Genomic DNA, 15,025 nt, shown 5'->3' on the forward strand with positions numbered 1-15,025 from the left:
AGTGGGCCCTGTCTCCGACTTCTACCCGCTGAGGTGGTCTTGAATGCCAGCCTCGACTTAATTTCTTCAATTTTCTTATTTACGCGTAAACGGTTGTCTCCAGTTGCCCTGCAGAACTTCTCCCCGGAAGCCTTTTATTTTGGTGCTAACGGTGTACTCAATTATCCGTAATACCCGTTTTCAGTGGTGGGAACGGAGAAGGGCAGGCCATCCGCAGGACTGCGACCCACTGTGAACTTAGACCCACTGCCTAGTTGATGCGTGAACATCCTGGTAACTTAATTTTTCCTTTTTGTTTCTCCTTTTCACTTAATGATTTTCTATGTATTGTTGCAGACATCTCAACAGTGAGCATGCGCTGGACGATAGAAGTACAGCCCAATGTAGAGTACAAATGCAGGTTGTACAGCAGTTAGAGCTACAGGTAAAACCACATTTATTTTTGATATTACCTCAGTATTCCTCCACTTCCAAATTTCTGTAGTGTTCTGGAATGAGTTCCTGTGTACTCATTATTGAATGGAAGGTTTCAAAACCTGTTGTTGTCCTTTCTTTTATCTTATTTTATTTTACTGTATTTTATTTACTTTTCTCTTTGGGAAGGTTCAGCTTCAGTTCCTTCTTGGGCACTGCCGCTCAGACATTTCAAAGTTCTGTGCATCCCTGTATATGCCGCCAACCCTCAGCCTCTGCTTTTTAGCTCTTCCATCTCTCTCTCTCTCGCTTTACCTCCCTTCTCTCTTCTCCTTTTAACTTTTCCGGTTATCTGTTGTTGGTCTAAGCCCTCTCCGTTGCTAATATTATTAACCCGAAGTTAGGAAGACGAGCTGGGGAGAGAGATGGGGAGTGAATGAATGGAGAGAGAGAAAGAGAGCGAGCACGTGAGTGTGTGGGCAAGACTGAGCGAGCCAGCACACATGCAAGGCTGTTCTCCAAAGTTAAAATAGAAACTGTATGTGGGTTGATGCCTAATTTTTCATTGTCCCCTTTTTCTCTCCATCACTGAGAACAATTGAGAGTTCACTGCACAAATTTTAAATATGTACACTTACACCCACACATACATATAAACACATATTAGGTACATATAATATATATCATGTAGATATCAGATATATGTAGATATATGTGTGTGTGTGTATAGAGAGAGAGAGAGAGAGAGAGAGAGAGAGAGAAAGAGAGGGGCGGGGAGAGAGAGAGAGAGAGAGAGAGAGAGAGAATCTTGTATTTGGAAATTCACTGGGCCATGAGGAATGTACTTTATGACTACAGAAAATTAACTTCTGCAAATGTTCCTGTGGATCACATTTGGGTGAGGGGCATTTTAAGTGTGGGTTCTACTTCCTGATGTAACTTGTTGATGAACCCCACCATATTTTAACGGTAATTCCCTCCTTGGTGTAATTAATAGAAAATTCATTTCTAAAAGTAAAAATTGGGTCAGAAATGGAGATTATTAAAATGTACAATTGCAAAAGGCTGACCCCACAAACCCCATTTATGCAGCCGAGTTCCAAAATGCTTTTGAGTGCTCGATGACTCACTGTGGCTTCTTCCTCTGGCTGGTTCAGTGTAGGCAAGAGGTTAGCCGACTCGGGGAAATTAAAACAATGTTGTACATTATATTGTTACCAGCCATCGAAAAGCCTATTTTGTATGCAAGACAGCAATGCCGAGATATATGGAGAGCCCTAGGCTAAGTACAGAAGATAATTACATTTGGAATTTTACTGAGTTAAGTCATTTACAGCTTCAAATAGTTGCAGAGAAAAATCAGCCAAAACACACTTAAACTTTTTGTTTTGACTTTCAGGATAGAAAGGATTTTTTTTTTTTTTAATTAGTTATCATCTTATATGACAAATCACATTTTAGTTTTAGTCAGAATGTCTCAAAAGTTATTTTCTTTAAGTAGTTAATATTTTTCCATTCAGACTACAGATATGAACTTATTAGGACAGTGGGATATTTATACAGGCAAAAGGGCGCATCGTAAAATCCCCGAATTCTTAACATAAGTCTTTGGAAACGTGTTTAAATTTAGCACGTTTTTTGGGAAGGAAAGAAGGAGTATATTTATCTCACCCCTAGAGTTCACTGGTGGTTGAAGCATAGGAAGAAGCCCTTAAAGAACTGGGTTGAACAAAACAAACTCCATGGCTATGGCAACCTGAATTTATATGTCTCAGTGGTGGTGTTTATAAAGTGATCCAAGTTCCTGCATTTATGTATCTAATTGATAAAATTAAATTTTTAATGATCAGCTAGAATAAATGGTTTACCAGAGGTAATGGTTCACCGAGGTTGGCGTTCCAGACTGCAAATCTGAGTGCGGGGCCACTGTTAACTACTCAGGAACTGACTATCTATTTTATTCGCTATTCCTCACTCTCCACAGGAAGCGGGTGGGAGAAGGAAAGGAGTTAGATGATCAGTAAGTCAGGTGGTTATCTCCTGGCAGCTTTCATGTTGAGTTTTGGCGCATGTGGCCTGGGAGTGGTACAGACCGATATGATGACTCTTGGATTATTTGTGGATTTCATGGAGTCATAGATTTCCCTTCATCTTCCAGTCCTACATCAAACCCAAGGCAGGTTTTTCAACTTTTGATTGGAATCAAAGATGATCACCTGGCCAGAAGTCACTATGTGGTAGTTAACCGGTCATGTTCCTTATAACATTTTTGCTAGCGAGTTTGCTTTAATGGAAGAAGGCAGGGCTGATTCTCAAGAGTTCAGTGTCTTCCTAGCTTGAGAGAGTTGCTGCAACGATGACACAGTGCTTGTCGAGAGCAGGGGTTGGAAAACTACGGACCCTGGGCCGAATCCCATGAGCTGAGAAAGGTTTTTACACTCTGAATAGTTGGGGTAGGGGAGGTAAGAATCAAAGGAAGAATAAATTATATGAAACTCGAAGTTCAGCATCCACGTATAAGGTTGTATTGGAACACGGCCATGCCCATTGATTTACGCATTATCCGTGACTGCCTGTGCTCTACAACAGAAAAGTTGAGTAATTCCAACAGCGCCTCTATGGTCTGCAAAGCTGAAAATATTTACTATCTGGCTGGCCCTTGCAGAAGAAGTTTCCCAAGCAATTCCTGATCTAGAGGAGCAGAAGAAAACAATTTGCATCACATTATTAGCAACTTGTTCCCTTAGGTTCCTGGCTCCCTAAAGGTCGGCTCGCCCCTTCTTACTTCATCCTTCTTTGCCTTGGTATATAAAACCCGTCTAGTCACCATATTGGTCAGGTTCCCCCAAGGGCAGCTTCACCTGCAGTTATTATACTTGCCGATAGGGGGGGTCGTGGAGAGCTGGCTGAGGGATATTCATTCATCCATCCATTTGTCTACTCATGCATTTAGCAAACATTACCCGGAGCCTGTAACATGGCAAGAGCCTTGTTGGAGCCACTAAGGAGTATCAGAGTGAGTGAAATGGATAGGGCTGCCCTCCTGGTTCTTATACTCTAGAAAAAAAAAAAAAAAAGACTATAAATAAATAGCTCTCCAGTGGCGCTGTTCATTCATTGGGTGGTGTTCGCTGACACTAATGCGTTCTTGAAAACATCAGAAGCGTGCTCCAAGGAGACTTTCAGTGCTAGATAAGGGCCAAACCCAAACAGATTTTACCCATTAGTTATTTAATCAGATGAAATGCACAAGAAAATGTCAGCAGTTTTCTGTGCCCGATGCCCTTATCGAGGATTAGATGGAGATTCTTTGGGTGGCAGACCTGGTCTGTTTGGGAGAGTTTGGGGCAAAGTACAGTTCTACTCACAGCCAGACCCATTTGAGGCTTCCTGTTTCTCTGATGTTTGTATTTCCATTTGCCATTTCACGCACCCATGTCTGGAAGTGTACTTTTTAATTGACTTTAACTAATCATCCTTGTGCCCAGAGAACCCGAGGTACTGGGGAAGCCAGGTCCGTGCAGCAGCTAGGCTACGTGGAAAGGGTGTTCTTGTGTCTCAGCAGCCTTTCTATCTCGTTTCCCGTTGGCATCACCCACCGTCACCTCTCGGTTCTCCCAACAGCAGACTGATATATGGGGCATGCCCTGTATATGACTGAGCCAAGGGCTACTTCTGTTTCCCTTAAAGAAGGCATTTCCTGGTCCAGGAAATAACCTGAACCTCCAAGTATCTCAGAGCCTGTTACACAATTACCATTTATTAACTCGAATGTGAAAACCATTTGTGCCACTTAGCACTACAGGAAAGAGCAATCAAGGCCTGAGCGTGTTCCCAAAGGGTGATCACTGTTAGAGTAGGATGAGACCACCACCACCCCAGACTCTCTCTGCAGAGCGGTCCTGAGGCCTCTGGTGTTCACGTCTGGGAGAGAGGTCACACGTGCGCCCCCACTGTAAAAACAAACCCACTAAGCTCAGATTGGATCTTACGGTAGAGATCAACAGAGGCTCATTATGTCTACTCTGGAGAATCATTGTGAAAGGATTCCACTGGAGAATTCGGGAGGACAGAGTCAGTCCCAGACGTGACCAAAGCCAGGGAAAACCGCTGGAGTGCTGTCCCGTGTCTCTTGCCAGCCCCCAGATCGAAACCCCAGACACCTCAACTCTGACCCCAAACAGGAGGCCCTTGCGTTTCTTACCGACAGTCAAACCTCCCTAAAGAATTTTATGCAATTTTTTAAAAATCACCATTGTTCCCCTTGGAGGATAGTGGGGTTGGCCATGTTTCCCTTTATGGTGCTCTGTGTACAGCACTGCACTCGAACCGAAAGGAAAAAAGCCTTTAAGATTCTCATGGCAGAGTTCAAGCGACCAGGCAGAAATCAAGATGATGGGTTATGGAGTTTGGCTTAGACCTATCTATGCAGCACTGGGTGTGAGATGCATCTGTCTTGTTTTTATTTTTGTTGGAAGGTATCAAAATACATAATGCACGTTTTCTTAGCAGTGGACTCCTTATGTAGAGCTTGTTGACAGAGAAAGGATGGTTGATTCAGTTCTCATGTTACACCCTGTCACTGGTCTCACTGAGAGAGCAGGCCGGGCGGGGGGATGGTGGTCAAAAAGACATCTTAGTGGGCATTTGAAGCCCTTTGGAATGTTTCTAACTGCATTTCATTATTACAAAGGCAGTTGTAATTTTTTGACATTTGTCAATGGACTGGATGGGGATTAGCCCCAACTATTACCAGCAAGCCGAGAAGTTACGGGAGAGTCTACACCGTGCACGTAGGCACCTAACATGAAGACAGACGGACACCAAAGAAATCATTTGGGTCGAGGACAGGGAACGTCCTTTTTGAGGTCAGGGGATGTATTCTAAGATTTCACCTGTTAGATGTTCTCTGTTGACAGGAGTCTTCTGGATGATAGGCAGTCATGGAAATGAGTTAGGAGTGGAGGGGAAATCCCTGCCGTCGGTGTGCACGGTCTTACATCGGTCATGAGTGTAAGGCTCCCTCCCCACAGGACGGAGGGGCAGAGACACAGGGAGTGGGGACGTATTGAGAGTCAGGGTCGCCCCCCCCCCCCAATCCCCCCAGTGCCATGGCCAGGGTTGTAAGGAAGCACCTGAAGCTTCCGTGAGAGTTGAGCACCTACTGTCCCCCAGATTTAAACCCGTATTCATCCAGTTATGTGGGTTCACTCCAACGGGAGATGCTCAGCCATCAAGCTGGGGATAAGGTATCTCGATGGCTGGGTCAGAATTCCATTTTGGAAAAAGGGAAAAGCATCCAGTTTAACAGACAACAAGCAAAAACAGTCTTCTGATGGACTTGCCTGTCTTGGAAAGACGTTCGTGGTACAGATACAGTTTTCTGGCCGTGTTTATTCTTTTTAATCTGTTGTGTGACCTTACTCAGTCCTTAACTCAACCTCTTTGGTGTACGAAGATGGACTTTGAAGGAAAGAAAAGAGGAGCCTGGGGGGTTCGGCCTGCGTATCATGTCCAAGGCGCAGCATGTGTCAGGGGACACGGCTCAGGACAGGCTCCCTACAACCCCTCAGCCTCAAGACCCTTTAAAGTGAATATTGAAAGCAGCCAAAGGGAAAAGAAGCCACCCACTCCGTGGGGATGAACTGCCTGGCCCCGGGCAGGGAGTGCGGGTGGAGGGGTGCAGACCTTCTATTCATGAGTCATTTGATTCCATTCAGTCGCTGTTCATCAAGCACCTAGTGTATTCCAAGCCCTGGATATAGATAAGTAAGGCAGTTTCTTCCTTCCTGTAACGTGGAGGTGTCAGGGAAAAGAGCTCCTGGCAAGGACATTCCAGTCCAAGGGAGCCTCTTGAGAATATGCCTAGGTTGTAGGAGAGGGAGAAGGAAAGTGGAAGAATATTGTGTTCTTTTTAAAATTCATCTCTCTGTTCACCAGGATGGGATGGTGACCAGCCATTGCAGTTCGCTTACCTGGGACTCAGGGATTCCTGGGGCTTGGGACTTTCAGTTTCAGAACCAGGAGAGTCCTGGGCAAGCTGGGATGAGTTGGTTACCCTCACAGTCCATTGGAATCCATCGGTTGTAGAAGAGATCTGTGGATTGCCCATATTCTGCTTGTAACTGTTTCATAAAGGAGCTCGGAAACCATTTGAAGGAATATTTATCGAGCTCCTACTGTATTTGACCCTTAATTTCACTGAATCCTCACAACCCCTCTGTGAGTAGATTCTACCCTGTTTCCTCCATCCCAAGAGTCTTGTTTCAAAGGGCGAATCTAACCTTTGGAAATCAGTCTGTGTCTCATACATGATTCAAATGAGCATGTTTAATGTAGTATTTCTTCTTGCTCTTTGAGAAGGTGTTACAAAACGGATGGTGATCTTAACAGTGATTGCCCTCTGAGAGTCAGAGAAGTAATTGGTGCCCTCCCCGCTTCCAAAAGAGGAAACTGAGGTATAGAAGATGTGATGAACTTGTCCAAAGCTAATGGCAAATGATGGGCAGGCCCTAGGACTGTAGCCCAGCCTTTGTAACCCATCTTCCTTTGCTTGCTCAGTGCTGCTGTATGGCTTTTTACCCAGGGGTCGTCATGGCCCTGTTAGGGAGGAACAAATTTTCCTCTACCCGTCTAGGTTCTTCTGGCTGGTCTCAGAGTTCAGTTGACATGAAGACAGAGTAACAGGAGAAAATCGAGCAAAAGTGTAGCAACGTGTATACACGGGAGTGACCCAGGAAAACTGAGTCACTTATCAAAATGGCCAGAACCCTCACCATAAATAGCATCTTCAGCTAAAGACAAAAGAGGGTGTTGGGGGTAGGGGTTTGGGACTTCAGAGGGGAGGAAGGCACCTCACAGGGAGATGGAAAAGTAAATGTTTGGTAAATAAATGTTTGTGGGACCACGCGGAGACAGTGGGACACAGAGCGGACTCTCATCTCTGGGCCCTGCCGAGTTTCCCACCCCCAGCCTCCTAGCCCATATTCTTTGCAGATCCCGCTGGTGGTGGCTTTGTTCCGACAGGCCCTCTGAATTCTTTTAGGCAGTTGTGGGGAAGGTCAAAGTGTCTGAGTCTTTTGGGCCTTGGGTCTTTTCAGCTCGAAATAATCCGCATGCCGGAGAGACATTCTGGGGTGGCAAGTTTTGGTCTGCTATACCCCATGAGGTTCTCTGCACACACCCAGGCCTTACAGACTGAGGGTTGTGAAACTTGGCTGGTGAGGCCACGCTGTCCTCTGCCTCGAGGAGCTTTCTCCCCAGCAGTCCGTGGCAGCGGGGCCAGGGCTGGAGCTCAGCGACACCGGGCTCATTCTGAAGTTTTCCAAATCCATCTACCCCAGGAACTGTAAGCTCTAAGAAAATGTCAGCGGAAAGAAAAGTGCACAAGTTGCAAATAGCAGAGGGAGACAGTAAGCCTAACACAGATCAGTGACCCTGGGGACTTCACCTGTGATTCCTCTACCATCAGCGGGGCTGCTTGTAATCACCTCAACTTCCTGGACTTTCGCAAATATATTATCTGTCACAGGTCCCCCTTTGGACCTTTCTCACCCCGTTCAAAGCAGCTCTCAGGACAGTTCCTCACAGCGGTGGCCTCCTAGAGCCTCGTGACTCTCCCTGAATAAGCTCAGAGGTGCTGGGGAAGGAGAAGTCCTAATAGCATCATAGCTTCATGTTGCCACTGCTCCGTGCCAGGGGCCAAGAGACGCAGGGTCTCTGCGTGTCTCGCTCTCACATCCCCCCTTGGAAAACCAAGACGCTGCTTTTTCATAATCTAAAATCCTGCTTTACTCCAGGAGCATTAGAATTCCTAGACTATGACGGAGTATCAGTGTGCGTCTGCTTGAAATGTCAAGAGAGTCTTTAATGATAACATGTGAGGAATGTTAAGATGGTGACAGAATACAATAGAAGTCGGGAAACTCTTCGATTGGGGTGAAATGAGCCGTAGGTTGCCTAACCCCCTGAGAGCTGGAGTTGGCCTTCGAGGCCGAGCTGTGAAGGCCTGTGAATGACCACAGTTAGAGAGAGTGGCTGGAAAATAGCTATTTGGTAAATACTCAGTTTGGTTAGAAGAATTTCATTTCTCCTCCTTCCAGTTGCCGCTTTTTTTTTTTTTTTTTTTTTTTTTTTGGGCTTGTTTTTCTCCTTTGGAACGTACGCCTGGGGTTAAGAGACCCCAGGTAACAAGATCCATTCTTCCTCCGTCAGTTCTGTTGGGACCGTCACTGTATGCAAAGCTGCTGAGGAAATCTGAAAAGCTGCTGAGGAAACCGCCCCCCTGTACGGCACGCTCAGTCCATGGAAGAGAGTGGTGTCTCCCCAGCGTACCCCGTTAGACTTGGACCCTTGGGGTCTTTCTTAGAAGCACCTATTCCCTCGTCTGTCCCCTGGAGGATTGGGCTCAGCAAGATTAGGTCAGACCCCCGTGAATCTGGGGATCGTCACTGGACTAATCCGGACTCGCCTCCCCGTAACCTGGGCAACACTGCACATTCCACCCTGCTCCCACTGCCCGAGGTTCTGCCTGTGGAGGGCAGCATGGAGGCAGGGAGAGAGGCAGAGATCTGGGTCCCCAGGCAGTGTCCCAGGTGATGTCTGGGATCACAGCGGTGTAGGAAGTTCAGACCAAGCATCCTGTCGCCGGGATTCTAGTCTTAGCGTTGCGCCTTCCCAGCTCCACGACCTCGGGTTAAGTTCTCCCCGTGAGCCTCAGTTTCCCCAGCTGTAAAACACGACACGAGGACCAGAAGACTTGAAATAGCCACAGCAGTCTGGGCTTCTGTGAACTCGAATGAGTGGCCTGGCCCCTTCTTCTCTCCATCCTCAGTACTTCCAGCATTTTTCCCCACATCCCAAATCCTTCGCTTATGTCGAGACTTCTTTTCTCACAAGTGAGAACCGCCAAATTGGGCTTAAAATGATTAGTCCTCCTGACAGTGTAGAAGGTGACTGTGTTCAGTGAACCCCAAACCATGTTCCCTTTTCTCTGCTAAAAGAATGAACGTGATCTCCTTAGTTCCTGTCTTTGAAGGTGGTGCACGGGGCCCCTAGCCTTCAGCAGTTATCAGCAAGTCTGGAGCGACACCCCCGTTACGGTCTTGCCCAGTGTGGACTATCTGAACCCTAACTTGAGGTCATGGGTAATAGAAAAGGGGATGACCTATATCAGCCGAGCGGAGAAAAAGCATTTGCCTAGGACGAGGGACAGATAACAGTGAGAAGCAAGGAAATAAATCCATGAGAAATGGGCTTACCTTTCCTGCGCTTCTGGTTCCCTTCTTTAAAACATCAAAATTCTCCCCCCAGTTAGCCCACCTGCAGACGCCATCGAACCCCTGTTATGTTGATCCAGATTCCTAACATATACTCAGCCGGTAGAAGTCTAGATAGACTTGACTGATTTAACTTCCCTATTAAAAAAAAAAAAAAAAGGGAGAGAGAAGGAATTAGGGTTTTTTTGAGCATTCTCGAAGCGCTGGGCTCTACGCTAAGCTTGTTATGTGCAAGAATTTATTTAATCCTCAAAACAGCTCTTCAAAGTTCAGAGATTATTATTCCATATTTAGAAGGAGAAACAAAATACTTGAAAAGGTTACATAACGCGCTCAGAGTCGTGGAGCCCGGATTCGAATCCATCGAAGTCCGCTTGTTGGGTCCACGTCCTTTTTAGCCCATTTTTTACTCTGCTGTCATTCTGCAGAATGCGTGCTAATGCGTGCTAATGTAAACAAACACTGCACAAGCAGCTCCCCTTAATGTGTGGTCTGTTGTCATTCCTTTTATGCTAGGTGGTACTCCTGTACCCACCAGGGAAGCTTTGAGAGGGTAATTCTCTCTTGATATCACAACATAAAAAGATGGGTAAATTTGTCAGCTGAATTTTTAGTTGACCTTCGGACTGAATTTCCCATCCTCCTTTTCTTTGCTTGTCATGGGATTCAGTAGAGGGAATGCTGGAATATATTTGCTAATATTAAATGTTTGTATTCCCGTATTATAATAATGAAGGGATGCCGTGAAAATTGATGGGGATGGTGAGCTCATGGAATGATGGCATAAAAAGCGCTAAAGAATCTGCAGGCTTCTTGAAGCACCAGTGAGTATTGTATGTAAATGCAAGACAGGCACTTGCGACAGAGGAGGTGGTTTCACTAGGTGTGAATTTTTAGCCATTTTGCATAAAAATACCCAAAAGGTGAGTTAGGCGGATTTTTTCCTTCAATTGTTAAAACAGTTTGTGGTAGAGTTAGAGCTGTTATCGATGATAAAAATCCCAAACCCTTCCAAGAATATATAGGACATGCTAGTTTACACTAATAAACAGCAACAAAAACTTGGATTTTTGCCTCTTCCTGTAACCTTGACCATCTTTTATAGTAAAGCAGAACTAGGATGGTAGACTTGAGGTTGAGGCAAAATAAGGAACCCGGATAATTCTCAAAATGGACGATGAATTCTAAGTAATATTCACATGGAAAAACAAGAAAAGATTCCCTATGGCAGTAAACCACCAGGATTATGGAGGTGGCTGGGTGTACAAAGTCTAGGTATGTGTTTGCCACGTGGTATTACCACCTTTGATCGGTAAAAGGTCAGCCTGGTAGACATTTGGAAGGAATAGAGAGGTGATGGTTTCTTTTGGTGCTGGGAATTTGGATTTCCTTCTACTTGGTCTTTGTAATTGCTCCATTAACAGTGTTTACCCCCAAATTAAGTCACGATTAATGTTCATCAGGCTCTTCAGTAAGTATCACCTCCCACCCTTTAATTTGTGACGTTCAGTAGTACAACAGACTACTTCTTGTTTTTAAAAAGAACGACATATATGCCTCCATTCCTTCTGTTCCACAGTAATTTTAAAACAAAACATTTTTCTTAATCTAAGAATGTTTTAGTTGTAACGTCGAAAAACTTAGAACCGCTTACATAAAAAAACAAATAACTAGAAAAATGCCATTGCTAACATTTTAATTGTTCTAACTGAGCCACTTTGGAAAACTAAATTCCTTTAGCATCATGTGTTCAGAGCATCTTTTAGTTTGGCTGTTCAATAACTGACTAAAGAACAGAGGGTGAATAACATAAAATGACTCCTAATATGGTATCATTTTCATTTCCTGTTTGTTGAAAGATAAATGCTAACACTGGAAGGCTTTTTTTTTTTTTTCTTTCTTTCTTTCTTTCTTTCTTTCTTCTTAATTTATTCCTCCCCGAACCACAAGGGAATAAAAAGAAAAAAAAAAAAAAAAAATCAAATGTGATATGGCTTGAGACTGAGTCATCCAGTTAGGATAAGCCGAAAGCTTTTTCTTTCTTGTTTTTGTACCCTTTCCCTTTTCTCTGCCTTGCCCCAATTCCTGAAACATACCCCTCCCTTAAAACACACTTTGCTTTAAAAATGTGAGTCTTACTTGATTTGGGGGGGGGGGGGAGCAGATAATTTTAGACTTAAAAAATTAATTGTTATTTAAAAGATTTAATGTTAATTATGTGCCATTGATGGAATGCGTGTCTCTCCAATTTTAAGGCATTATTTTGGACAAATAGCCTATAAAAGTACTGAATTAAAATTTTTTTTTCCATCTCTCCCTCTTCCTCCCCTCCTCCTTCTCTCCCTCCCTCCCTCCCTTCCTCTCTCTCTCTCTCTCTCTCTCTCTCATATTAATCTCTTCTACATTTCCCCAAAATTCTACAGCTGTTCTCTTAACTATATCTGTACCTTTGAGGGGGATACATTTCCCACTTCTTTTACAGATATAATTATCATATGTCCCCTATGCTCAACAATCTTGAACTATCAAAGATACCATTGTGTATGAAAGAGTCCAAGGCAAGCATAAAGAAGGCAGCATGTAATAAGTAGTATCTCAGTGCCTACTACATACATCCAATTAGAAACTCATGTGCCTTCAGAAGATAATGTTTGATAGAATGAGGAGACTTGAAGTTTTGGTACGATGAGACTAGCGCATAGTAGGTACTCGCATACTGAGTCCGTGAATGAGTAAGCTTGAAAATGGGGGCTCGTCTGCCCTTGTAGCTCTCTGCCTGCCTTGCCAAAGTTGCTGGCCAGTACTGTCTTCACCTGTGCCTACCTGTGAAGAAAGGTGGAGTTAATTTTGCGTAAGTGTATCTGTGTGTCTAGGAGATTCTCCACAACCCCAACGGATGAATTTACGAGTTTTTAGCTCCCTAGCTTATTTTCCTTTGGCTTCCTCATGAGTCAGGTTGGTTAATAGGCGTGATTCACGGTTTTGTCTCATAGCTGTCTGTGTTACATGGGACTCCTTGGTGCCAGCAGGTCTAGGACTTCCCAGTGAAAGGCTCATGCATCTTGTGTGGAGAAATCGCACACTAACACCTCTGGTTACTCGGAGTTTGGCAGTGGTCATATAGATTTCAAAACGATTAAGCAGTGATGCACGTTTTGTCGTGTGCCAGGGGGCCATAGTGTAATTTGGAAAATGTGTATCGTTTGGGATGTTAAAGGAGTAATGCATCTGCATTCAAAGAAATAACAAAGCATTTTCTCCCTACCAGCTTGCAAAAGACAAAGAGCGCCTGCAAGCCATGATGACCCACCTGCACGTGAAGTCTACGGAACCCAAAACTGCCCCTCAGCCCGTAAGTACTGAATGACACCCGCGGGGAACCCTACAGTATTTCTTCTCCGCTTCCCTACCCCAAGGACGGAGGATCGCCTAGTCTGGCAGCTTTGCGTAGCGGAAGACTTAAGCTCCATCTGGTTCTGATTACCTTTCATGAAGAGGGCAGCGTGCTGGGCATTTAGGGAGATAGGTATGGGATGATTCAGGCACAGTAGTTAGCCACGAGGCCCCACCATCAGCTCTTCTTTGGGACAGGTGATTGATGCTACACCAAGGCACTAAAACATACTACGAGAGCTCACTAGAAGGGAAAAAACAAAACAGAACAGAAAGCACTCTTTCTGATTTCTCAATGGTGGAAACACAGAGAGAAGACAGCCAGACCAGGAGAGCAGAGGAAAAAGGCATGTCAGCATGGTTTAGCCAAGAGGCAGTGGGTGTGAGAAAAGGAGTGAGGGATAGTCCAGTCCAGTCTAACTGCAAGAAAGGAAAGAAAGAGGAAACACACTGTCAGAATAGTCAGAGGCTATAATTACGGAGAACATCTAACGGTTGCTAAAGAGTTTGAAGCGAAAATTACTCCTTCGCGGTGAGGAGACCAAACATGGTACCCTGAAATTACATTTCACTTTCAGGAAATAAATAAAAGGGAACGAGGCAAGAAGTAAGAGTACTTCTTGCCTCGTTCCCTTTTATTTGACTTTCAAGAGTGTCACCAAGCACAGACAGTTAATATCAAAGTGGAAGGGTGGTAGCTGAACCCCAGATCCTGTCTTGGGCCTCATTACTTGTTGCAAATTGATCGCTTTCACAGTTGCGTTTCTTGTATACTTAACAGTTCTCAAAGTCTAGTAGCTTCAACTGATTATTCACAATGGAGAGAGTGCTTTGCTTCTTGATTTTTAAGATTTGTAAAATTTAAGGGTACACTGCCTTTATTTGATTTTGCTTGGAGTCACTGTGTGAAAATTAATTGAGCGTTGACAATCTATAGTTAGTACCAGCAATTTTAATCAATATGCAGTGATGCGGCGTAATGGCAAAGTATTGGTTTATCTGTTTTGACTGATTTTTTTCCTATAAATAAAGCAAACATACACCCATACATGTATGATTTATGGTGATAGAAATAAAACGGAGTCAGACTATTAACCCAGCAAATATGGTAGCCTGCCAAGATGCAGTTGGCAGACAAAATTAATGTCTGAAACAGAACACATTACTGAGATATAGGACATAAAATCATTAAACACTTTGCACATCCATTTTTACTAGGGAAGAGCCCTTGGTTTCCATGTATCTTGCAGTAAACGGCTGTAGGACCCAACGTGTAGGCTACCCAAGAGAAAGGGTGGCAGGGGGAGGCCATTCAGTATCGTGGAGTCAGTAGTCAGCTGTGCTCTCGGTGCTATTCCTGTCAACCCCTTCTTTTAAGGAGGGTCCTGGGAATACGATGAACCCAGCTAAGCAAATTGGTAAGATCCTGGCATGACTCCACTGAGTTCTCCAGCGGGTATAGGGAACTTGAAACTCTCCGGAAGTCTTCAGATGGTTGTCACTGGTTAGGGAAATGGTTTTCCCCAGGTTGAAGGGTTTGCATCTCTAAACCTAGCAACAAGGGAGAGAATGAGATTATCTCCTCCTTCCTCCGTGGATTAAAAACAATGATATGAGGTTAGATATTAAATATGAGAACTAGAATAATGTTTGGACTCCGCACTCTAGGAATATACTCATTTGGGATCTTGAAGCTCCTTGGGAGGAGGAGGGATAAAGGCAGAAAAGGAATTGCAAAACCCCACGGGGCACTCAGCGAGCCATGGCGCTGGATGCCGGCAGGGAGCGCCGTATACATAGGCCTCCGTGGGCCACAAAAGGGAACCCTTGGGAATCTCCATGAGGACCCGTGTTAGGCAGCCAATAAACAGGAAAAAGCGGTCCTGGGGGAAATGCACAGGGCAGGAAGGTTTGTCTTGATTAGTATTTAAAAAAATGTT

At 44.6% G+C, this 15,025-nt stretch overlaps 1 protein-coding gene across 10 annotated transcripts in view; it reads left to right on the top strand.

Annotated features, from left to right (window-relative positions):
• FOXP1 (forkhead box P1) overlaps positions 1-15,025 on the top strand; it is a 586,136-nt gene that overhangs the window by 541,980 nt on the left and 29,131 nt on the right. For all 10 annotated transcript variants that reach the window (XM_068557265.1, XM_068557270.1, XM_068557271.1 and 7 more), the window contains 2 exons: positions 337-424; positions 12,961-13,044. In XM_068557265.1, the coding sequence (XP_068413366.1) occupies positions 337-424; positions 12,961-13,044 (172 nt within the window). The remainder of the gene's footprint in view (positions 1-336; positions 425-12,960; positions 13,045-15,025) is intronic.

This window comes from Eschrichtius robustus, chromosome 12, assembly GCF_028021215.1.
Source record: "Eschrichtius robustus isolate mEscRob2 chromosome 12, mEscRob2.pri, whole genome shotgun sequence".
Taxonomy (NCBI): domain Eukaryota; kingdom Metazoa; phylum Chordata; class Mammalia; order Artiodactyla; family Eschrichtiidae; genus Eschrichtius; species Eschrichtius robustus.